This window comes from Aspergillus alliaceus (assembly GCF_009176365.1).
Source record: "Aspergillus alliaceus strain CBS 536.65 unplaced genomic scaffold BDW43scaffold_44, whole genome shotgun sequence".
NCBI lineage: Eukaryota > Fungi > Ascomycota > Eurotiomycetes > Eurotiales > Aspergillaceae > Aspergillus > Aspergillus alliaceus.
Genome location: NW_022474727.1, coordinates 61,597 through 83,915, shown reverse-complemented (window position 1 = coordinate 83,915; position 22,319 = coordinate 61,597). Strand labels below are relative to the sequence as shown.

Sequence of the window (22,319 nt, the reverse complement as noted above, 5' to 3'; positions counted from 1 at the left end):
ATTGCTATCTTGGCCGCCTGCCAGTCGTGTTTCCGTCCAGGTCCCGTTGGCTCATAGTTGACTAGTTAACTACGAAAATCCTAAAGTGTTGAGAGCAGAGTAATCTCGATATAATTTTTCCATTAAAAAAAAACATTCAATTAAATTAGTATACCAAAATATGGCGCAAAAGAAAAGCAATCATTTGAGGGACTTGTGTCCCTAGGACTTGACTAAACGCATAAGAACATTTGGCTCCAATTTGTCACCCAGGTTAAAAGTAGCCCTCCAAAAGTTCCCCCGAATAATTCGACCGCTGTTTAAAGATATCGCTCACAAATTCAGAGACGGAGAAAAGGTGGGCGAAATGTCCACCTGGTTGCCATTGAACAGGTTGTTCAGAACGCCGTTGTCGTTGCCATTGCCATTACCGATACCCTGAGTGGCCGGGAGAGGAGGAGCCGGAGAAGGAAGATGATGCGCCTTACCTCCGGCCTTCGTGACGTCGCCTTTCGCTCCAGAGCCACCCGGATTTAGGGCCGGAGAAAAGCTGGGCGAGATATCCACGTGGTTGCCGTTGAACAGGTGGTTCAGAACGCCGTTGTCGTTGCCATTGCCACTACCGATACTGCTCGGTATAGGATACAGCATATCATCATGCTGCCGCAGATTTGCTCGGCAAGCGGTAGGGGCTTTTTTCGCGGCACAGCCTCCCTGCGAGCGTCGCAAGGTAGGCGCTGCGGCGACCAGAGAGATGATCGAGAGCGAAAGGATTGCACTCAGCTTCATGTTGAAAAGAATGTGATCAATAAATTGTATGGTAAAGGAATGTGCGCAGCGAAACACTGCATATATGAAAGGAGTGACGGATATTAAAGGAGTGACGGGCTGTCGCTTGATTGCGCCTGGAGTTGGTTGGACACTGGGTATAGGAACAGAGGGCTATTTAACCTCTTCCTACTGTGTCGTTCGGAGTGCTTCGGGGACTATCAGAGTCAACTCTTGGGGGAAAAAGGTAAGGCGCCCACAATTTGGGCTTTCTATAGCGTAGGATCAAACTCTCTTTTTCCGATTGTGATAACAGAGTCTATTATCTATCAAAATGTAGGAAGTTCCCCAATTTGAGGCGACGGGTAACTTTGTACAGAATGTGATAGGAATAGAGTGATCCCCCAGCATTCGCTAAAGGCTTGAATTTACAATGCATGGTAGCCGCAATAAGTATGAATTCTTAGATTAGTGTGCAGATCTTGGCAGTGCGAACTGAACAGTTATAAAGAACAGAGTCATATACAGATCTCCAAATGACGCTGCTTCAAGGTTCAAAACCAAGACAATTAGGAAGCAGTAGGTAGTGCTTTTTTCTAATTAATCCTCAGCTCAGGCCACCTGTGGAATCAAATTCATACTTACAACATATATGAATAGCCAAATGGGAACTTAAGATGCCGATATTAGCTCGCTAATCTTCCCATTTTCTTGACATCTAGGGCAAACTTTATTGTCTTGCAAATCCGACCCTACAATGTCGGAATATCCACATCCATTTTTAGTAGGTTGACCTAATAATGAGGTCTAGAATATTCACGGACTCAACCCCTTTCTTCACACTCATTTTAAAGATTAGCTCGTTCACGGACTATTTTGCGTTTAGGCAACTTGAAGTGTCTGCTCAAGCGCCTAGATTTCCACCACGTATCACTTGATTAATTCGAGACAAAAAATTCCACAACCAACCCCCGGAGCAGGTATTATGTGTCTAAGCGGATAATGAAGAGTATACATTGGTATGTGAAATTGGTGTGCCAAAAGGGGGTCGCAGGGAAGAGGCTATTAAGCCATTGGTCGCGTAGAAGTCTAAAATTTGATGTTCTGGTAAAAGTCTTACCATTAATGGTGAAGGATTCCGGAATAGATACCTTGGTCGGTCGAGACATTCGATGGATGTCTAAAATGCTTAGGTCGCTCCTCATCTTTGCCGCGAGCGTCGAGATAGTCCTGTTATTCTCAATGATCGACCTCATCAAGAAGACCTCGTACACTATAGACCATGAAATGATCTACGGGCGTATGGTGCCATATTTCGAGGCAGCGTCACTCGCTAGAATAGAATCCGGTAACACTTGCTAAACCCGCCTTGTTCTCTTCCGAACACTCTGTCTTGGCCTTTTCGTCCTTTGTTTTTCATAATTTGCGAACGGACTGCTCTAATAACTCCCACATCCAAAGACTAACTACTAGTTCAAAAGGACCCACCTAGCGTAAGCCCTTGTGCGAAAATCCTTCGGTGGTGGTTGCCAGGCCGTAAGCGGGTCCAACTAAGAGAAATCCGAATCTGGAGAGTAGCGGTACGCAGCCATGATAATCGTCATGCTCATGGGCATTGTCAGCCCAATGGGCAGGGCCTCTTATGTCAGAATTTATCGTCCTCAATTCTTAGCGTTGGGTGTTTTGCATCGCCTTACTCATAGAGGGTACTAGCTTTCCTTTTGTACTCTTGATGCCGGAGACATGCTTTCCTGTCCTGAAAGAGGAGGCAGGGTATCGTGAAAGCTCACAACACTGCAAAGCCCACATTGCAGTCCAAAGATTATGTCTCTCGCTGTTCGCTATGCTGCTAAAATTACTTATTGTCTGGTTCACTTCAATGTATCTTCCAGCCATTTATGGAACATTTTTCTCGTTCATTTAGCGGTGCCTCTTTGTCTCTGAAGGTAGGCGCAAGGCTATGTTCTCCAACTATGCAAGCTGACTGTAGAGCTCTATGCATTGCCAACCACCGTCAATGGGCTGGTTCTCTGTCCAAACGTGTTCGAACACCGCTGTACAACTATCCTGTGTAACATTTTCCCTTCATTACTGGTGATATTTGGCCCCTTCCTTGGCCATGCTGCTTTCCTAGTGTATTCCAGGTACCACCCTAGGCTTCTTTGAAGATTACCACCGGCTTCCACTCGCATGTCTCGGTGCAGTCTCGAATGTCCAACTATCTCAGAGATGCACATAAGCAGTGCTGTGTCTCTGCTCAGGCAGCGGCTAGTGCGACTTGGCGCAGGGATACGAAAAGGAGACCCAAAACTTCGGTCTTTTCTATCATGCGAGTCAGACTCTACAGTTTCTACTTGACTCAGTCATAGCAAGGAAGCCCGAAGGCCACAGCTGTTGCGGACGACATCCGGACACTCCCCTCGGCATAGTCCTCAAGTCGGAGGTCAGCTTCCCGCCGTGGGAGTCCGAGATGGATTTCTGGACTAGTATTGTCGATCAGTCACCATTTGTTCACTAGTCCTCTGTAGACATATCCTCCTTCGAGTGGTACGTGTTCACGCTTGTTAAGTACGATGTATTCGTATTTTGTTGCTTACTTTCCTAACGGCGTGCTGGTCAGGGTTGCGTACCTGACAGAGGAGCGTTGCACCGCGATGAGTGACAGACCATAGTCGAAAATTACGGGTTAAAAAGCAGGGGCAAAGATACGTGGATTTTATACAGAATATATCCAACTGCGACAATCAACGAGGAGTTCGAGCCATAAGTGGTGTCGGGTGTCTATGTGGATGGGTAGGAGAGGATGTGTGTATTAAGTGGGATTAAATTCAACAGATTCTTCCTATTGACTCAGATCTGTATCAGATCGGATGTAAGCTTGGCAAAAAGATTTGTTGCCAAGTTCTTCCTGGTTCCGCCAATGGCCCGTATTACTAAGGGAAGAAGGCATCATTTACTTCAAGTTCCATGGCTCGTACTCGGGGTTAAGCCCATGAAGTCCGAACATATGAGTAGTTTTGATTGGGGGCGAATGTTCTACGCTGGTGATTTATAATGCGTACTGATGTGGGCATTTCTAATCCTTGCTTTGACTTTGACTTCGAATTGTTGGGATCACTAATCACCGGATTTTTTTTAGTCAATACGAGTCACGGTGCGAGGAATTCCAAAAGAATATGTGTATATATTTGTCTATTCCTCCCAACATGGATTTGCAGGTGTTCTTTGTTCATCTTCTCCCGCAGCTGTACGACGACTCGAGGGCATCTATTCTACTCAATGGAAGCGGTTATTCGAGATGCCCCTTTCGGGCAGCTTGTTCGTCTCTTGACAAACAATCAATATTTCCAATATCCTGAAGAAAAGCCTGGGTTTGAGCTCCCCCACACATGGCTTCGTTTACTGAATGGCTCGGACATTGCACTTGAAGAGGAAAAAAAGGATATCCCGCAAGACCCAAACCAAAGCCACGAAAGCAGCGAAACCCTAAGTCGGGCCTCTACGGGAGCCTCGCTACCATTTACAGAGGCCGATGGACAACACGAAATTGAGAAGATCAAGTCCATCCCTATTGCTGCCAAGAAAACGAAAGACGGCACCATCCTTGTCGACTGGTACTATACCGATGACTCGGAGAACCCCCACAACTGGTCCAATAGCAAGCGCGCTCTTATTGCTACCCTTATCTGCCTATACACCTTCGTTGTATATACCACGTCTGCAATCTACACATCCTCCACAGAGGGTATCATGAAAGACTTTGGTGTGAGCACCTTGCTCGCCACGTTGGGGCTGTCGCTTTATGTCTTAGGGTATGGCATCGGGCCGTTGATTTTCTCTCCACTGAGTGAGATCCCCGTGATTGGCCGCAGTCCGGTCTACATCGTCACAATGTTCCTCTTCGTGATCATCTCCATACCGACGGCATTTGTGGATAACTTCGCAGGCTTGGTAGTGCTCCGTTTTCTGCAAGGGTTCTTTGGCTCGCCATGTCTTGCTTCTGGCGGTGCATCCATTGGGGATATGTATAGCTTGATGTCTCTCCCATACGCCATGATGGCCTGGGTTGCAGCGGCCTATTGTGGACGTAAGTTCTTCTTCCCCCTCTGCACCAGTGCCTAGTCCCTTCGCGTATACTAACCATGCGACATAGCCGCTCTCGGGCCCCTTCTCAGCGGCTTCGCAGTCCCCGTCAAAGGGTGGCGCTGGTCCCTCTTCGAATCAATCTGGGCCTCTGCTCCAGTCTTTCTCCTGATGTTCATGTTCCTACCGGAAACCAGCAGTGCGACAATCCTGCTACGGCGCGCCGACCGTCTCCGCAAACTCTACAACAACAGCCAGTTCATGTCCCAGTCCGAGATCGACCAGCGCAGTATGCGCGTATCCGATGTCGCCATCGACGCCCTGATCAAACCCCTGGAAATCACTATCAAGGACCCCGCCGTTCTCTTCGTTCAGGTCTACACGGCCATCATCTACGGCATCTACTACTCATTTTTCGAGGTCTTCCCTCTCGTCTACCCGACTGACTACCATATGAACCTCGGCCAGATCGGTCTGGTCTTTTTGTGCATCCTGGTGTCTTGTATTCTCGGCATTGTGGTATATGTCCTTTACATTTATTTCTGGATGAACCCTCGCATCCGCCGCTTCGGTTTCCCCGCACAGGAAGAGCGTCTGATTCCTGCTCTGCCTTCTTCTTTTGGTCCTACGATTGGTCTCTTCCTCTTTGCCTGGACGGCCCGTGCATCTATTCATTGGATCGTGCCTACCATTGGTATCACGATCTACGGTGCAACGGTTTTCATCGTGATGCAGTGCATCTTTGTTTACATTCCCCTTAGTTACCCCAAGTATGCGGCTAGCTTATTCGCTGCGAACGACTTCTTCCGTAGTGCTCTGGCATGCGGAAGCGTGTTGTTTGCGCACCCTTTATTTCAGAACCTGGGTGTTGCTAGGGGTGTCAGTCTCCTTGGTGGGCTGAGTGTCATTGGTATTATTGGTATTTGGCTGCTTTACTTCTACGGTCGCCGACTCCGTTCTTTGAGCAAGTTTGCCATCTCAGAGGAGGAGACAATGTCCAGTGGAGAGTGAGGGGTTACTACTGGGTTAAAGCTCAACTTATCTATAGGCAGAGAGACTTACGGCTGAGCAGAAGATATACCTTTTATGTCGTCATACTAATGTGTTGAATATTTCTGTAATTTTCAAGCCTTTTTACGTTTTCTTTAAATTTTGCTCAGCGAGAAGGAGCCTGTAGGACCTTGAGGACCTTTACATGGGCTTGCCTACGTGAAGGGCCTCACCTCACCCCTCAGATAGTTCGAGTTTCCAACTAAGGCAGTTTGATCTATCGTTACTTGATTTCAGAGCTTTTTTCCACACAATATACAAACAAAAATAGATAGAGGAATGGATTCGAGGTAGCATGACATATTTGCCAAGTCTGATTAAATAAATACTGGCCTTCGTTGCGATCCGTCTTGGAAAAAAGATGTATATACACAACTATATCATGCTATCGACATATAAATAATAATCCGGTCCCTGACAATTCTTTGAATCGGTAAATTGTCAGCTCGTTTCGGAGCCGAGTGGTGGTGCACAGATCACTACAGCCCCGCAGGATATGACAATGTGTACAATTGCTTTGAAGCTCGTGGGTTTCACATTGCTGGCCTTTGGTGAAGCCATTGCAAATAAGGTCGAATTGAAAGTTGAGAATGGGACTTACCAGGTTGCCTCAGCAGCGGCTAAGTGGACTCTGATTAGATACTTCTTACATATCAAAATATATAAGGGCACGGTTATATTCTCTTTCAGTATAATCAAGAACAGATCTTTTTATTTCGGCATTATTATGGTTTTCAAGTTTAATTGCCTTAAAGCCTTCTGGTAACATGGCGGTTACTAAATCTCGCAGCCGGAAGAGCAGGAGAATTCAACGACTTGTAGGGTTATACATGATCAACTTGAAGATGGGGCCTGGTGGGATAGAGCAAATCTGAAATAGGAATACGATGGGTGTATCGCTATCTATTACTACGGCAGCCTTTCTTAGTACAGCAATAAAAATGCGCTTTCTCGTCCTTCAGATGAAGAATATTCAAATCCCTGAAGGAGGCCCTGAAGGGCCGCTAAGAGCGGCGAGACGCCCACGACTGGCCTTGGGTGAGCACAGTCATACTAATGCTGTTGTATGTTTTTCCTTTTTCTTTTCATTTTCATGTTTATCAATTAATATGACAAAAACAACTTTCACTAGTTTCTAGATGAACAGCATATATGTGGTTGTTGAAGTTCTTTATCCCGGGCCACTGCTGATTATACCAGTTTTATTATAAATCATGAAGGTGCTGTGTTACTACCAGATATCTGAACCTATAAAGACTCTATAGAATTTTTAGGGAGAAATTTAAAAGAATGCCTTACTAAAGGTAAGACTCCAGTTCTAAGTACTCTTGAAAGGATAAGAAGAGATCTAGACACTGGTCTTACCTGACAGCAGAGCTACCATATTGCAGAATATGTCAGTATAACAATTAAGAAAGTTAGTGTCCTTACTATTTAATATAGTTAGTAGCCTAACTAGAGACTTAGTGGATAAAAAAAGAACTAAAGCAATTGTTGGAAATATCTAATCTTTAAATATCAAGAGACATGTTCTCTTAAAATAATCTTAGAATTTTATAAAAATACCTGTGGTGTCAAGACTTATATAAATATTATGGAATATATCCAGAGAGGTCTAGAGTAGAGCTTAATATATTAATACTTCTTTACTGCTTTATATCAGCTAGGACTGGTAAGATGTATAAGTCTATGGCTTATTAAAATCTAGCGCGCGAGTGTAGGGAAACAGATATAGAAAGGAATATAAGCGCGGCTATTATGGCTACATGCTATAAGATAAGAATAATTTCTTTAAGCTTAGTTTTATACTAATTTTTCTATAGCACTTTCACCTTAGTATTGAGTGGATTGGAGGCAAAATCATGCTTGTCCTTAACTATGACTGAGACTATCTTAAGGGCTTTTGGAGAAAGAACAAATCAGAACTCTCTATATACAGCTTCTATAAGAAATATACAGAAGAAATGCCTCTTATTCTGAATCTTCTTATATTCCTTCTTTCTTTAGCATCCGCTAACAAGGCCTTTTATGACTATGATTTAATGGATAAGATCTTGGATAGAGTAGATCTGCTAGCTGCTACTCTCCAGGAAGGAGATAATAAATCTGCTGACATTATTTATTTCAAGCTATATATCCTAGATACTCTGGTTTTTTGTCTATATAATGAAGCAAGCCATCGCGTATAGCACCGGGAGATCAAGAGAGACAGATACTTTTAGTAAAATATTTACAGCACTTGGACACTGGGCAGGGTATCCTGACAATATCATATCTCCTTGCGCAGACCACAAGGCTTTAAAATGAGCAATTGTTCGACTGGCAGAGATAATACGCATTTTCCAGGAGTCAGCTGTCTCAGAAAAGTGCTCAAGTATGTCGAACGATAACTCTACTTGGACGTACTATCACTATGGTCCCTCACTACCAGCGGCCCTGATTATAACCGTTCTGTTTGGCCTGAGCTCGCTAGTTCACACCTTTCAAATGATACGTACGGGGACATGGTGTTTCGTGACTTTCGTGATAGGAGGTTTCTGTGAGCAATGCATCACCCCATCCCCCCACAAGTTCTCTCGATTTCAGCGGAGCAGGGGAGAGTGCATCGTCTTGGACACTAAGCAACTGACCATCCTTTTCATTCTGTTAGTTGAGTGTATTGGCTACATTGGCCGTGTGCTGGGCCATTATGAGACCCCATATTGGATTTTGGGACCTTATGTACTCCAAAGCCTTCTTATTCTTGTTGCTCGTGCCTTGTTCGCAGCTTCAATATATATGGTACTGGAGAGAGTTATCATGATCACCAACCATCCTGAATACGCCATTGTAAAACCACGATGGCTGACGAGATTCTTCGTCTCTGGAGACGTGATATCGTTTCTTGTCCAAGCTACTGGTAAGTTCATGTTTCCCTTGCTGTTCGAAAAGACAAAGAGAAGAAGAGACTACTTTCATCTCCATTCTCCTCCCACTTGCCATGCTTTCCCTTGCCTCCCTTGTTGCGCAGAGCCTGATACAATAATCAATATAGGAGCCAGGATCATGGTCACCGGAGCGAACGGGATGACAGTGGGTGAAGACGTCGTGACTGCGGGCCTGTTCATCCAAATAGCCTTCTTCGGACTCTTCGACCTCGTAGCTACCGTGTTCCTCTGGCGCATGCAGCGCAACCGGTCCGCTGCCCAGCTCATGGTGCCAGGGCTCCCATGGCGAAAGCACTTGCTAGTGCTGTACGCCGCCTGCCTCCTGATCATGACGCGGTCGGTCTTCCGCGCGGTCGAGTACATTCAGGGAAACAACGGCTACCTGCTCCGCCACGAGGTCTTCCTCTACGTCTTTGACGGGGTCTTCATGTTCTTGCAAATGGTGCTCCTCACTGTGTGCCACCCGAGCGAGTTGCTCTCCGCAGGAAAGACGCCCATTTTACCCAATAGTCGGTCGAGCAATGTTCGCTTGCGGCCACTGACGGTATGAACAAACCCAGAAAAGAATAAATGTATATATAGATAGAAATACATAAAGAATAGAAGATCATCGTGGATGATTGCTGCACCTCAGATGATCGTAGAATGAGGAATGAATCCTAGAATGCGTGCTTCATTCTCGGTTCTTGATATACAGTATCATGGTCCAACGAACATGTATTGATTCTTCAGAGATGATACTACATCTTGGTAGTATATACCCGCGGAAGATGATCGCTCTTGATGCATATAAACAAAGGGTTGGAGCTCAGCAACATGAGTTACTGATCTAAGCTTGTACCAAATTAGCTCCAAAACCCGAAAGTCTTCCTGTACTTTTTCCCACGGTCTGCCGAATCACATGTAGATCGTCAGAGATACTTCGTCGGCAAATTGATAACATTGATATGATCACACCACAGACTGTTGGAGTTCCGAAGGTCTATGAATGTCCTGAACCGGGATAGATGTGCATGTAAGCTTTACTCTGCTGCCATCAGGGATGTACCAATTCTCAATTGTCATGGCGTATAGATTTTCAGGCGGGGACACTTTCCGTAAATTAAATGTATGCTTCCGATTACTTACTCACGACGAAAATTCCACGTAGGGTTGGCTGACGCAAAACTTAGCCAGTCGGATTGCCTTACTCCAAAAGGCCTCTAATATTCCATCGTCGTATTTTACCTATTCTTTTCCTTCGTTCTTAATATCGTTCTTTCATCCCCGTTTTTCCCTCTGTTCCTTAGTGTAGTCCATATTGAGTACCCACTTGTGTTAGCAAAAAGGGGGCGCACGGAAAAAATGAAAGGAGAAAGAAAGGAGAATGAAAATCGAGTCTTACCGCTATATCGGGAAGTTGAACGGGCTGGTAGCTCAGCGTGGTCTAAAATTCTGCCCCGAGATTCACCGCCCTTTTTAGACCACGCTGAGCCTATGCCAAGAAAAGGCTCATCGTGGTCTAAGTGATTAGTCAGTGTTCTTAGACCATGATGAGACACTTGGAAGATTTTTAGACCACGCTGAGCATATACACTAGGGCTTAATCACCATAATAGGTAAGGCATAGCCCTAATAAATTTCTACTGTATAATATATTGTATTGTTTCTACATATACTCAGTATAGGCTTGTCCTTATCAAATCATAACAATGGCTAGTACCGAAGTTACGGAAAGAATAGTACAATGGATCAACAATATCCCAATTCAGGTATGTACTCGTTATACACTGGGCATATGCCAAACTTATACTCAGGTACCTAATTCTCAGACTGAGGTGCAGGAGTCTCCTAGAGATGATTATAGTAGTATACTTAATACTAGATCTACTCTGTCAGATCCTGAAGATGATATACAGGAACAAGAATCTTTTACACTAATAATGATAGGCCTACAATGAGTATGCTCCGACCAGGAGACTGGCACTAAGCCAAAAAGGTCAACATGGTCAAGCTCTAGTGAAGGGGTTTAGCATGGTCTAAAACTTGGTTATATTTTAGTTTTAAACCACGCTGAGCCTATGCCAAGAAAAGGCTCATCATGATCTAAGTGATTAGTCAGTGTTCTTAGACTATGGTAAGACTCTTAGAAGATTTTTAGACCATGCTGAGTATATATACTAGGGCTTAATTACTGTAATAGGCAAGGTATAGCCCTGATAGAATTCCTGAAGAAGGAAGAGAAGAAGAAAGGTTAGATTTATTAGCTGAAAAATAAGTGCAAATATAGCTAACATTTTAATTACTTAATTAGAATAGTAAATCATTTATAATGTGTTATAAATTCTGCTTGTATTATTAATATAATTAGTGAATATTAATTTTATATATATTAATAATACAGTGAATAATATCTTGCAGGTTTATATCTTAGGCATATACTCAGTATATGCCCTGACCAAGAGACTGGCACTAAGCCAAAAAGGTCAGCGTGGTCAAGCTTTAGTGAAGGGTGGAGGTGGCAGAATTTTAAACCACGCCGAGGTTTTTTTAGACAACGCTGAGCTGGCACCCGAAGTTGAATCTAGCTGGATGACCTGCCTAAATGGCAAGTAACGGCAGACGGTGACCGGGCGAATCAGCAAGATGCCTGAGGTCTCCGCCCGTTCCCGCAGCCCCACCAGCCCTACTAGAGCCCCCAAGAAGTAATCAACCTACAGTGCTGTTGACTCGGCCCGAGTCGTACTCGTACACTAAAAGGACTAAAAATACAGAGTAATACGTAGGACTTTGGGCCCCGGAGTAAAAAGAATAAGAACCCTCAGGAAAAAGTGGGTCGTGGTTCTCAGCTAGCCTGACGTATAATTCCTTCGCACGAACAAGAGTAGGATACTTCTTCAAGTCTAGTAATAGGCTCCTGCTCCCCAATAACGAAGACTTGAGCATTTATATATGGGTAATCCAGTATTATAGTCTCACATGCTTTGTGTCCCACCATAAGATTTCTCCTCCCCCCACCACACTACTTTTACGGTGTCTAGTAGTCAGTGGCGGTGACGTTATTCTACGCTTGCCACTTATGCGAACTCTGGCTTAGGTGGAACCGTTCGATTTGCACCTGAGGCGGATAAGAAAAGAGAACACTCGAAGATAGTTCATGTTGTGAAGTACCGTGCCAAGGATGCGACTATCTGATCTTCTAATATCGTCAATGATACCAAGAGCTGAATTGACACTGTTCTTACGAATACGAATACGGAAATGATGTCAATAAGCGCTCTCGATTGACGGTAGCATACGGGGTTTAAACAACGCCTGTGTAGACTTTCTCGATCTGGTGATACCGAACGGGTCGTTTATTTAAGAGCCCGGGACGCACCTCTGTATCTGCGCAGAAAAACTACTAGATCGTTTAAATCTACCGCCAATTGGGAGGATGTTTATCTTCCGAGTCACCTTATGGGCAGTTCTTGCCCTGAGTTCCGCAGTATGCTACTCAACCGCCGGTAACAATGATCAATTTTCTAGCGACATTGATCCCGGGACGTTTCAAAGCCCTTCGGCTGTCATACGGCCTCGGTTCCGGTACTGGCTTCCTGATCCCAGCGTTGACGAACGGGTCGTGAGAGATGACATAAAGTCAGCCGCAGATGTGGGAGCAGGAGGTGTGGAATACCTGCCATGGTACAATGCCGGCGGATTCCTTGGCCCCGCCCCCCCAAAGGGACGACTGGGGCAAGTACGGAGTTGGCACACCCGCATTTAACAGGTTGTTTCAGGCTGCCCTGGAAGCCCATCGGGATGCTGGGATGGTAATGGACTTTGCCATTGGACCCAACCAAGGGCAGGGTGTACCGGCTGCTCCCACTGACGAAGGCCTCCAATGGGATTTGGTATGACTTAAAAGTCATGTAAAAAAATAATAAAAAAAAAGAAGAATTTAACCCCCTTCATTTTGGTAAAACAGGATCATTTTTCCTGCACCATGAAGCTGACATCCCTGCTTTTCTCTTTTGACACAATCAGATACCTTTCTCGAGACCTGTTCCTGCCAATGGAACCTCTGATGGGATCATCCCGGGCTGGGGAATAGGCGACCTACTTGTACTCATTTCAGCTGAAGTGGTAGAAAGAACTGAGAATTCTACTGCGTCATCCACTGCCCAAGTTCCCCACACTCGCCTCGTTCTCCAAGAATCTTCGCTCGCGGATCGAACTGCTGATGTGTCTGCAAGTGGCCATATATCTGTCACCTATCCTACGAGCCACCGCCAACGCACCTACTGGTTGTTCGCATTCTATCAACGCGTGACCCACGCTCAGAATCTGATATTCACCTCGAATCAAACGAACACAGTTGTTGAAAATGGAGCATACATGGTTGATCACTTTAGTGCCCGAGGCGCCGAGACAGTGATCGATTTCTGGGAGAAATATGTCCTGAATGAGAATGTGAAATCTCTTCTTGCTGAGGTTCGGAAACTATGGTGAGAAGACCCCAAGATAGCATGGCCCAACTGGATCCTGCCTAACATGGTTATAGCCTGGGAGGACAGCATTGAGATTGAGTCGAATATTTCCTGGTCCAAGTCACTTCCCGGCTTGTTTGAACAGAAGCACGGATACAGTCTCATCCAATATTTACCTCTGATAATGTTTGGCAATAACAACATTGGCATCCAGTCAGCTGAGCCGGGAGCCGTTACAATGCGTTCTGGACACGCCCGACGAAGGGGTTCGCTATGTCATTGATTTTCGCGATGCGCTAGTGGAGGGATACAGCCAGTACCTGCAGAGACTGACGGAATGGGTGATGATAGATCTTAATTTACAAATGTCCGCGCAGCCCGCCTACAACCTTCCGATGGACATGGAGGCAACAGTGCCCCTTGTGAACGCACCCGAATGTGAGAGTCTTGGGTTTTCAGACAGCATCGACGGTTATAGACAATTCTCTGGACCGGCTATACTGGCTGGCAAGAGGATCGTCTCCAATGAGATAGGCGCCGTGTCTCTGGTGGCATTCCGGTACCAGGTCTCCAGCCTACTGTGGTCTATTAACCGCGCCACTCGACTACAATGCACCCAAGATGGACATCAGCCCGTACTTACAAACGGGTCTGAATGAGATCGTGATCGTAGTTCCTACCATCATGTGGAATTACATCCGAAGCATCTTTGACCGGATCATGATGGCAGGCTATCCACCGCTCATCAGCATCACCAATCCCGGGCATTTACCGGAGCCCGTCGATACTGGCCTGAATGGTACCGTGCACGTGGTACCGTACGTGAAATGGCAGGCCACACTCTGAGCTGAGAGAGGATTTTGTTGAGCATGCACATGAAATACTAGTCCCGACCGGAACTGCACCGCTTGCCTCGTACAATGAAATGGGCAACAGACGAACAACGTAATTATTGATGTGTAGAGTAGTGTATGAACAGGTCTCTATACGCTGGTGATGGCAAGGACGCTTGATTACTTAAAGTTTAGATATATGACGTTTAAATAGTATCTGCCTCAGGTAACTGAACCCTAACCTGACTTGATAACAACTCCATTTATGTATACACTATATCTGTAATATACATACATTCCACCATTAAGTCCTTCCATTCAGAATGTATTACAACCTGTACTTTCACTTAGAATTCATATAAAATATATAAAAGATAGACTAACACCTATATTTTAAGCTTTCACATACAATATCAGATATTCAGTGATAGCGATAGAGTATAATATATACCCTTACCGGGTATCACCAGTACACAATATGCATCGTGATACCTTTTACCGTTGTAGACCAACTACTAAGGTTTTTTTTCCGTCGCAGTCTTGGGAATGATTCCCACCCCACTCCTCCTCCCCCCACTTCCCTTTTTTTATTCTTTTTTTAGTGTACGAGTACGAGCACGAAAGATCATCATCGCTCGTTGCTGATGGCCTAGGCCGTGTAAAACTGGCTAGTATGAGATCCCTCAAGAGTGAACAGTATTTATCACTGCAATTCTTCTTCTTTTTCCTTTCCCCTTTCGTGCACAGGGGCACTTAGTAGCAGCGAACACCTGCATATATCACGACATGGCAATCTACACAAAATCCTTCAAGTGGACCGGGATATTGGGTGGAGAGAAGCCTCCCGTCCCTACGACTCACTGGGATGCTGATACGGTGACCGTCCGACAACCTTCCAGCCCTGCACCGCCCTCCAGTGAGCCCATCGTTGTTGAACAGCCGGTATGTTTTAAAATCGAATACCGCTCTGATGTGGTCTTCGCTTCTCCTCTATTTGGTCAAATCCACTATGTACTAATTAGACTCGCCCTGGCGAGAATCTTCCGCATAGGCTATTCCAGAGCAGATGGATCCTCATCTGCGCGGCGGTGGTGCCGGTGACTTTTGTTGTGGAATGTAAGAAACCCCGCCCCGCCTCAGAGGCTTGTAACTGAACTCTACCAGTATTTCAAGAGAATACTAATCGATCGTAACCATAGGTGTACATGTATGGCGTGCTGCGCGCTCTGTCTCTGATGTAAATGGGGATTGGGAATGGTGTTTGAGAAGAATTATCTTAGAAAAGTCCAGCAATATAGAATTTTCAAGGAAATCAAAGATAAGCTTTGTAAAACCATTATTAAGTATCTCCAGATCTAGATCAAGTATCTCTAATCTGTCTCTTCAATTGTTAGCTATATATATATAGCTTCCTAAGAGATAGCTACGCGTCCTCCTTCCGTCTTGTGCATCATTCTCGTCCGTAGTGGCTAAAAAACTTGCCGAATGTTCTTTCAAAAGCAGCGCTTTGCGATTTGTAGAATAGCCCAGGGCTACAGTGTTTCAGAGCATGGCACATAATCGACGCCTCGACTAATCATATTATGGTCCGAGTTGGGTGATTTAGGTCCCAGCTAGGGCCTACATCATTGAATGGTAAGGCTGCAGAAGGAATGCGATGTGACATTAGTAATGGGGTATACGGCGCTCAACACAACGAAATTGGCATGGAAGGCTGAGAATTTTGATAGAATGAGGGTGTATGAAGTGCTCCCGCGGACATTACTGGACTACGCGCAGGAGAGTGGGCGTACAGGACGGGATGGGCAGGCTAGCCGGGCGATTGTCATTTAGCCACTAGGATAGGACACGCCGGCGGCATGGATACGGGAGATCCCCGTCGCGGAGCAGGGACGGGTGCAGGACTATCTGCAGGCATCGTGCCGTCGGCAGGTACTCGACCAGTATCTCGACGGGGCGGTGGATAGCGATCTCCGGCAGGACTGCGCTGAGCATCCGGACGAGACGCCGTGTGACCAGTACCAGCTATCCGCTGTGGAGGATCTGGTGGCACTGTCAGTTGGATTAAATCCATCTCCGGCTCTAGTAGTGGATCTATAGTCTCGGAACAACGCTCCTAACGGCTATTCTTCTTGCGTATCTCGCAGCGCATGTCGCAGTAAATCGATTATGTTCCAAAGCCCTACTCCCTAGGAGATAATCGACCGTGCCCTCGGTCGCTTTTCTCGCCGTCTGATTCGCCCGATTTTGATGACGATGAGTTGGCATACACAAATGCCAGTCAGGAATGGTTTAGGATGCCTCCTACCTCGAATCCGTTGTGGCTATGTGATGGGATGGGAACCTGAAATCAGCCTTACCCCGCACAATCAATGTCAGCAGTTATACATTAATCAGCCTCGCTGGCTAGTCCTCTTTGTAAGAGTCTTGCAACCTACATGGTGACAACGCATGTTCTACCCTCTATTAGTTCGCCTACTAAACAGCCTTAGTTGTTAGCATGCATAAATACCAATCAGGAGTGGCTTAGAGTGCCTCCTACCTTAAATTTGTTGTGGCTGTGCGAGAACTTGAAATCTGCCTTACCTTGGCCCAACTGAAGTCAGCACTTGTGCCCCTCCAAAGACTGTTAAATTCCACCCCCACAAATCTATTTGAGCGGAAAGATAACTTATACATTCTTCTAACTTACGAGTATCCCCACTTGACCTGGCCATGGAGACTCGAGAAGAAAAACTTGGGACATGGGCTGCTTCCTCTGTTGATGGTCCGCAAAGTTTCAGGTTTTTGGAAGGGTCGATTCCTTTAATTCTCAATAATCCCGATCATCAGCCCCGCTTTTCCCAAGATCAATTTGACCTCAGTCAGATTGACCATCTTCTCAACACCTCTAACGCCGATGGTCTAAATCTATGGCACTTCAAAGTAATATCCTTCTCCCAGCTCCGGCTGGGCAGGCTCAGACTCTCCCCGGTTTTCCAGAAGATCCAAGACTCCTGGAATTTACATCAGCGCACAATCGAAGTGTTCCTGTCAAACAACGGCGTTTTTACGACATTTCACTGTTCTAGCAGCGGGCGCACGTTCTTTCTCCTCAAAGTGGCCAATTCGCGTTCCACAGCCTCCGATTGTATATCAGTAACTTATGACCCTTCTCATCGCACTACCTACGTCCTATATCACTATCTCACGGACGAAGATTCTGTCTTCGCTACCTTACTTTCTACACTAGAAAGATGCATCGATCCTCTCTTTTTTGTCTCGGCCCTTTACAATTCACACCATCAGCAAATCGAGACCTATCGCAACACCATCGATGACGCAATTATTAAGATCGAGCGACAAACGGGCTTCGGGGTCCCCGCAAATCTGACGGTCCGTCGTGCGAGCTTAGACGAAGAACCCCTCCATTTTATCTCTAAGGGAACAATTCAGCAGCTAAGTTACTGCCAATCCGATGTGGCAATTATTAAACACGTCGCACGTTGCTGTTTGGAATGCGGAGATTGGCTCGTACAGCTAATTGACGAGAAGCTTCTGAGCGAGGATGGAAGAGATCTAAGCGCGGACCAAGGTCTTCAATTATTGAAGAGCCTGAGGATGGTGCGGTTGATGAATCGCGATGACGTGGAGTATGTGCGGAGGCGGAGTAAGATGTTGTTATCGCAAATACAGCAAATAGGGGAGAGAGCGCAAAGCCAGACTAATTTTGTGAGGATTTTCACTCAAATATTTTATTTTGATGCGGCAACTGATGATTTAAACTAGCTGATGGCGACTCTTTCTCAAAGCGATACTGAGTACACTGCTTCAATCGCGATAGACCGGAAGAGGGACAATAACGCGATGAGAGCCATTGCAATCCTCAGTCTCATATACGTGCCAGGCACATATGCGGCTACGCTGCTCAGCATGGACGTGTTTATTTGGCGCGATTCAGACGGCACACTCAAGTTATCGACAAGTATTTGGATATACTGGGCGATTGCGTTGCCGTTGACAATCGCAACTTTCGTGTGCATTGCAAGGTTCACAGAGAAGACAAGAAGAGTGAGAAGCGATTAATACTAAGCCTATTTTCGAACCCGAAGGCACTTTTAGGACTCATAGCATCATAGACCGAGTTAGGGGTTCAGGAAATCTGGCATTCTGGCATCAATGGGAGCCCTCGGCCTGAGATATTGAGAGGGTGAATTCCTATTGTTCTCATGGCGACGGGGACTAATGTGTATATAATTCATAGATAAGGGAACTCATCAGCCCTAATAGCTTCTGCCCTTCGAGCAATGTTCTCGTTAATGACTGAGTCCCGCCTATCTACGGTTCCGAGCCCTAATATAAAATAATGTTGTCAAACCCTGGGATCCGCCTAAGCTGCGCGACTTTCTAGTGTAGTAGTTCAAGCACGAGGTTGCCTATAGGCTTCCGCAGAACCCCAAAAACCCAGACCCAGACCAAACCCAAACCCGGTCTGGGTGGGGTTTTGGGGCCAGATCTCGAACCCAGTACTGGGTCTGGGTTGATATGCAAAACCCCAAACCCAGTACTGGGGCCCCAGATAGCCCAAGTTGGGTTTTTTATGGCGTTATACTACCAGCCCTCGTGACTGCATAAGTTATGCGGTTTCTGGCCGTAATATTCAGTATTTCGCTTACATACTGATGTTGAAAAATATGCTATTATGCCCATTTTTGTTCGAATGCGTTGGGAACAGATAAGATTATACGAAGTCATGCTTCCATCGTTCAAATCATTACAAAATCATCGTCCTCTCTAGCCTTACGCTTTCTTCCCGAAACCCGCACTGGGGTATTCTCTGGCAGCTCTGGCTCATCATGGACATCGATGAGATCAGATTCCCCGGACCCCTGATCTACTTCTTCCGTATCACTGATCGACCGAACCTCAATGTCATCTGACTTGTCTTCCTTCTGCTCTTTCAATGCTTCAATCTCATCCACGGTGAAGAATGCTTCCAGCTCCCGTGCTTCTTGGGCCTTAAGATCAAATCTTGATGCGCAAAGAAACAACATCAGTTCCTCAATGGTTCCAAACTTCATCCGTCCGCGGCGATAGTGACAAATGTCGCGAGCCGTGTTAAATAGTCTTTCTACGCCCGCCCTAGTTGCCGGGATGGAGAGAATATCTCTCGCAAGGGATGCAATCGCGGGGAAACGACCCTGGTGTGCTTTCCAGAATTGCAGAGGCTCTTCCTTGGTGATGTCTAAGACTGGTTAGTAATGTAAGTTGAGCGTAGCGTAAAACGTACCACTATCAAGATATTGGCTTATCTCCCCTGTCGCTGGCTTGGACCGGATCTTATTCCTACTGGCTGTCTGGTTCAGCCTCCTAAACAAAGATCGTGGCTTGGCAGATGTGTCAGTACTCAGTGAACCGTCTGGATTGGAAAGACGCTCTTGGTAAGGGGCCAAGGTAGTTGCGAATGCGTGTCGATAGATGGTACGCCACTTTGAATCCCAGTCATCGGATTGGAAGAACTGGAAGCGGTTGTCAGGGGCCAACATAGTACTAATCGCGAAGACATGCCCTTTGACGTTATCTGTCTGCGAATAGTACTCACCCAGCTTTGCCCGGCCAGCTTCAAGAGACTCGAGCATATGCTGCTTCCAATAAACGCGCTTTCGCCGCAGTTGTTGCGTCAGCTGTTCCAGATGCTTAAAAAGTGCATTGTAGATCTTGAATACAAGATGAACGGTGACATCTCGAGTCTTTGAGAGCTCCGTTGTGTAATAAAAGAAGGGCTCAGTAATGTGAAGAAGATAGTCGATCTGGCGCCACTCTTCGTCACTCAACAACATCTCTTGACAGCTTAGCCCAAGGGCCTAGTTCCTACGGAATACTATTCAATGGACGGAGACTAGTATGCCAAGACCAAATCCCACGGTCTTGACGTGGCATACGGTATACTACACCTCTCCACTTCCTCCCTTCATATCATCACATAGGGCAGCCTCGTCAGCTCCGTCAACGCCACACCAGGCCCGACCTTTGGCAGTTCTAACCAGATGACCGCTAATGCGCACTTTTGTTCGCTTCAATCTAACGCTAGCCATATTGGGTAATGGGTCAGTCAGCTTTAGTTGTGTTCGATGCACTGGGATAGGCCATCTTTGCTTTGGAGGGTATCATTTGGGGGCGATACAATTGTCTCGAATATGCGCCTTCCACCATCCCACGAGAGCATTGACATGCAAATGATGATGGAAATGGGTTATAAAAGGGCCTCAACTCCCCGTAGCATCTCTGTTCTTCAACACAAATCAATTAAGAATCTGATTTCCTGACAAAACCCCTGGACCTAATTCATTCTAAGAAGAATAACGGTCGACCTCGTCTCGTAACATCTCCCACCTCTCAATATCTCAACATAATATATCAGTTTACATCCGTGTCTTGTCCATACTCTATCTATTTTTGGGGCTCATATGCTCAAGTTCCTTCTATATATCGTCGAACAGCAGAGGCGTTGAAATCCATTCACGGCTGTACATTTCTTCACTCCATTATGGGCTCTAAGGCCGAGCGAACACAGGAGTGTCTCGCAGAGATGCATGATCACTTCAGGTCAGCGCCTTTATCTGGAACCACCTGCAATATGTTCTGATGTCTTAGTAGGAACACCAAATCACCCGCCGACCTCCTGATTCTTATCGGGCGGGTTGGAACCGGGAAGTCTTCCTTGATGGAGGACCTCACTGGCTTGAATGGATATTCGCAGCAGTCCGTGAACTCGGGTAGGCGCCTGTTTCCCGGTGTAGTGATAGTTCAGTCAGTAATACTTGTTCCAGTTACCCAGGAAGCGGAAATCGCCAAAGCAGTAATTGAAGGTAGGGAGTACTTCATCATGGATACTCCTGGCTTCGATGCAGAGAACGAAAATACCTACTTCGAGATTATACGCGGCATCCAATCTATCCGCCATGTCTCCAGAATCACCGGTCTCCTGTACCTGACATGCATTAACCAGTCGCGCTTCGAAGACATTGACCGTAATCTCATTCGATTTATCTATGCATTGTGTGGTGAGGATTATATTCCCCGTGTGACTTTCATAACCACATTCTGGACTGTCGCCAGTGTTTAGCAGGGAGAGACTTTCAACCGGCAGCTCGGGGCACTTCAACGCGAGTGGGAGCAAGGTGTTCGTACCCAGCACCTGAGCTTGTATCAGCATGGACGAGAGTACAATGCCAACGGACTGGATATGGGTCGCATCATCAACTGGTTTGCGAACCGCGACCAGGTTTCACGACATGCCAAAGAGATGATTCATCGCAATTACAGGCACACCGCATCCGAGTTCCATCCTCCAAGGATTGTTAGAGAACTTGATGCCAACATCCCAACGTCGGAGACAGAGGCTGGACGGTTGCTTGGACTGAGCTCTACTTCAGCGAGCGAGTCTACCTCTCGTGGACAACCCAGAGAACAACAAGAGCAACAACGACGGACTTTAACCCCATCGGAAGCACCCAGAAATTCGCGGCAGGAACCAAGGGCTCCGCAAGAGCCCCCTTCATCTGGTTTCTACATATTAGCGAATGGCCTTGCCAGGCTTATAGGTAACGTGTTAGGTGGCGCGACTGTTGATGTGAATATCGGCGGCCCAGGGCCAGGCCGACCCCCTTTTATGGGTAACGTGCCTACCGGTCCATTCGGTTAGTCTGTGCATGCAATGACGACGATTCTTCTGCTAATACCCTACTAGACCAGAACTCCTCGGTCGACTGGTTAAAGCGATATAATCTTGATCCCAGCAGGGAAGGACGATTAAGATATGCCGCCACCCACGGCATTGGAGGCGAGCCTTTCTCTGCAGACTGGGGCGATGCTATTCGTAGGGATGTTATGCGACGTTATGGTTAATTGATACTCATGCTGATGCACTGGTACCATGATGTCTAGCCGGGAGGGTAGATAAATGATACGAGTGCTTGCTAGGAAGTCTGCCAGTGTCCGTGCAATTGTTTGTTATTATGAATCTCTGCGTCCCATCTGTTTCGCTTATGGAGGGAAGTACAAACTGTTTTGATTGTCTTTATGGATCATTATCATGGTTCTGAGTCTGTACTTCGAATAGCTATCAATTTGAATTCCTGCGTTTATGTTTGTTGTGATCTCAGGGGAAAGATGGCCAGGATGATGCTGTATCAGCTACACCTACGTAGCCTCCTGAGGACCGGATGCCATTCCGCTAGATACTCAATTCT

At 46.2% G+C, this 22,319-nt stretch overlaps 7 protein-coding genes across 7 annotated transcripts; 5 read left to right on the top strand and 2 right to left on the bottom strand.

The window, feature by feature from the left end:
* Positions 1–125: 125 nt before the first annotated feature.
* BDW43DRAFT_285965 (uncharacterized protein) lies at positions 126–873 on the bottom strand. The gene has a single exon (XM_032043004.1). The coding sequence runs from the start codon at positions 766–768 to the stop codon at positions 313–315; it is 456 nt and encodes a 151-aa protein (XP_031897098.1). The 5' UTR covers positions 769–873; the 3' UTR covers positions 126–312.
* Positions 874–3,953: 3,080 nt separating this feature from the next.
* Positions 3,954–5,841, top strand: BDW43DRAFT_302535 (MFS transporter; the record flags this gene model as incomplete). The annotated part of the gene is made up of 3 exons (XM_032045255.1): positions 3,954–4,065; positions 4,340–4,834; positions 4,901–5,841. 3 exons carry the CDS (start codon positions 3,954–3,956, stop codon positions 5,839–5,841), a joined length of 1,548 nt encoding a protein of 515 aa, XP_031897097.1.
* Positions 5,842–8,256: 2,415 nt separating this feature from the next.
* On the top strand, positions 8,257–9,357 carry BDW43DRAFT_321563 (RTA1 domain-containing protein; the record flags this gene model as incomplete). Its single annotated transcript, XM_032049360.1, has 3 exons — positions 8,257–8,419; positions 8,531–8,779; positions 8,915–9,357. 3 exons carry the CDS (start codon positions 8,257–8,259, stop codon positions 9,355–9,357), a joined length of 855 nt encoding a protein of 284 aa, XP_031897096.1.
* A 5,429-nt stretch (positions 9,358–14,786) lies between these two features.
* BDW43DRAFT_167403 (uncharacterized protein) lies at positions 14,787–15,322 on the top strand. Its single transcript, XM_032038688.1, has 3 exons — positions 14,787–15,030; positions 15,140–15,204; positions 15,253–15,322. The coding sequence occupies exons 1-3, from the start codon at positions 14,875–14,877 to the stop codon at positions 15,269–15,271; spliced, it is 240 nt and encodes a 79-aa protein (XP_031897095.1). The 5' UTR covers positions 14,787–14,874; the 3' UTR covers positions 15,272–15,322.
* Positions 15,323–15,469: 147 nt separating this feature from the next.
* Positions 15,470–16,537, bottom strand: BDW43DRAFT_285961 (uncharacterized protein). Its single transcript, XM_032043003.1, has one exon. It carries the CDS (start codon positions 16,160–16,162, stop codon positions 15,914–15,916), a length of 249 nt encoding a protein of 82 aa, XP_031897094.1. The 5' UTR covers positions 16,163–16,537; the 3' UTR covers positions 15,470–15,913.
* Positions 16,538–17,340: 803 nt separating this feature from the next.
* Positions 17,341–18,441, top strand: BDW43DRAFT_285959 (uncharacterized protein). The gene is made up of 2 exons (XM_032043002.1): positions 17,341–17,799; positions 17,857–18,441. The coding sequence occupies exons 1-2, from the start codon at positions 17,689–17,691 to the stop codon at positions 18,151–18,153; spliced, it is 408 nt and encodes a 135-aa protein (XP_031897093.1). The 5' UTR covers positions 17,341–17,688; the 3' UTR covers positions 18,154–18,441.
* Positions 18,442–20,614: 2,173 nt separating this feature from the next.
* Positions 20,615–21,975, top strand: BDW43DRAFT_314128 (uncharacterized protein; the record flags this gene model as incomplete). Its single annotated transcript, XM_032047737.1, has 5 exons — positions 20,615–20,673; positions 20,725–20,843; positions 20,898–21,151; positions 21,218–21,767; positions 21,818–21,975. The coding sequence occupies 5 exons, from the start codon at positions 20,615–20,617 to the stop codon at positions 21,973–21,975; spliced, it is 1,140 nt and encodes a 379-aa protein (XP_031897092.1).
* Between the last annotated feature and the right edge of the window lie 344 nt (positions 21,976–22,319).

What these genes read in the sequence shown, in the direction of transcription:
- BDW43DRAFT_285965 (XM_032043004.1), bottom strand. Translation starts at nt 768, where the DNA reads ATGAAGCTGAGTGCAATCCTTTCGCTCTCGATCATCTCTCTGGTCGCC.
- BDW43DRAFT_167403 (XM_032038688.1), top strand. Translation starts at nt 14,875, where the DNA reads ATGGCAATCTACACAAAATCCTTCAAGTGGACCGGGATATTGGGTGGA. An exon ending in CCATCGTTGTTGAACAGCCG is followed by an intron (nt 15,031 to 15,139) that starts GTATGTTTTAAA and finishes TCTTCCGCATAG; the next exon opens with GCTATTCCAGAGCAGATGGA.
- BDW43DRAFT_285961 (XM_032043003.1), bottom strand. Translation starts at nt 16,162, where the DNA reads ATGGATTTAATCCAACTGACAGTGCCACCAGATCCTCCACAGCGGATA.
- BDW43DRAFT_285959 (XM_032043002.1), top strand. Translation starts at nt 17,689, where the DNA reads ATGGTGCGGTTGATGAATCGCGATGACGTGGAGTATGTGCGGAGGCGG. An exon ending in CGCAAAGCCAGACTAATTTT is followed by an intron (nt 17,800 to 17,856) that starts GTGAGGATTTTC and finishes GATTTAAACTAG; the next exon opens with CTGATGGCGACTCTTTCTCA.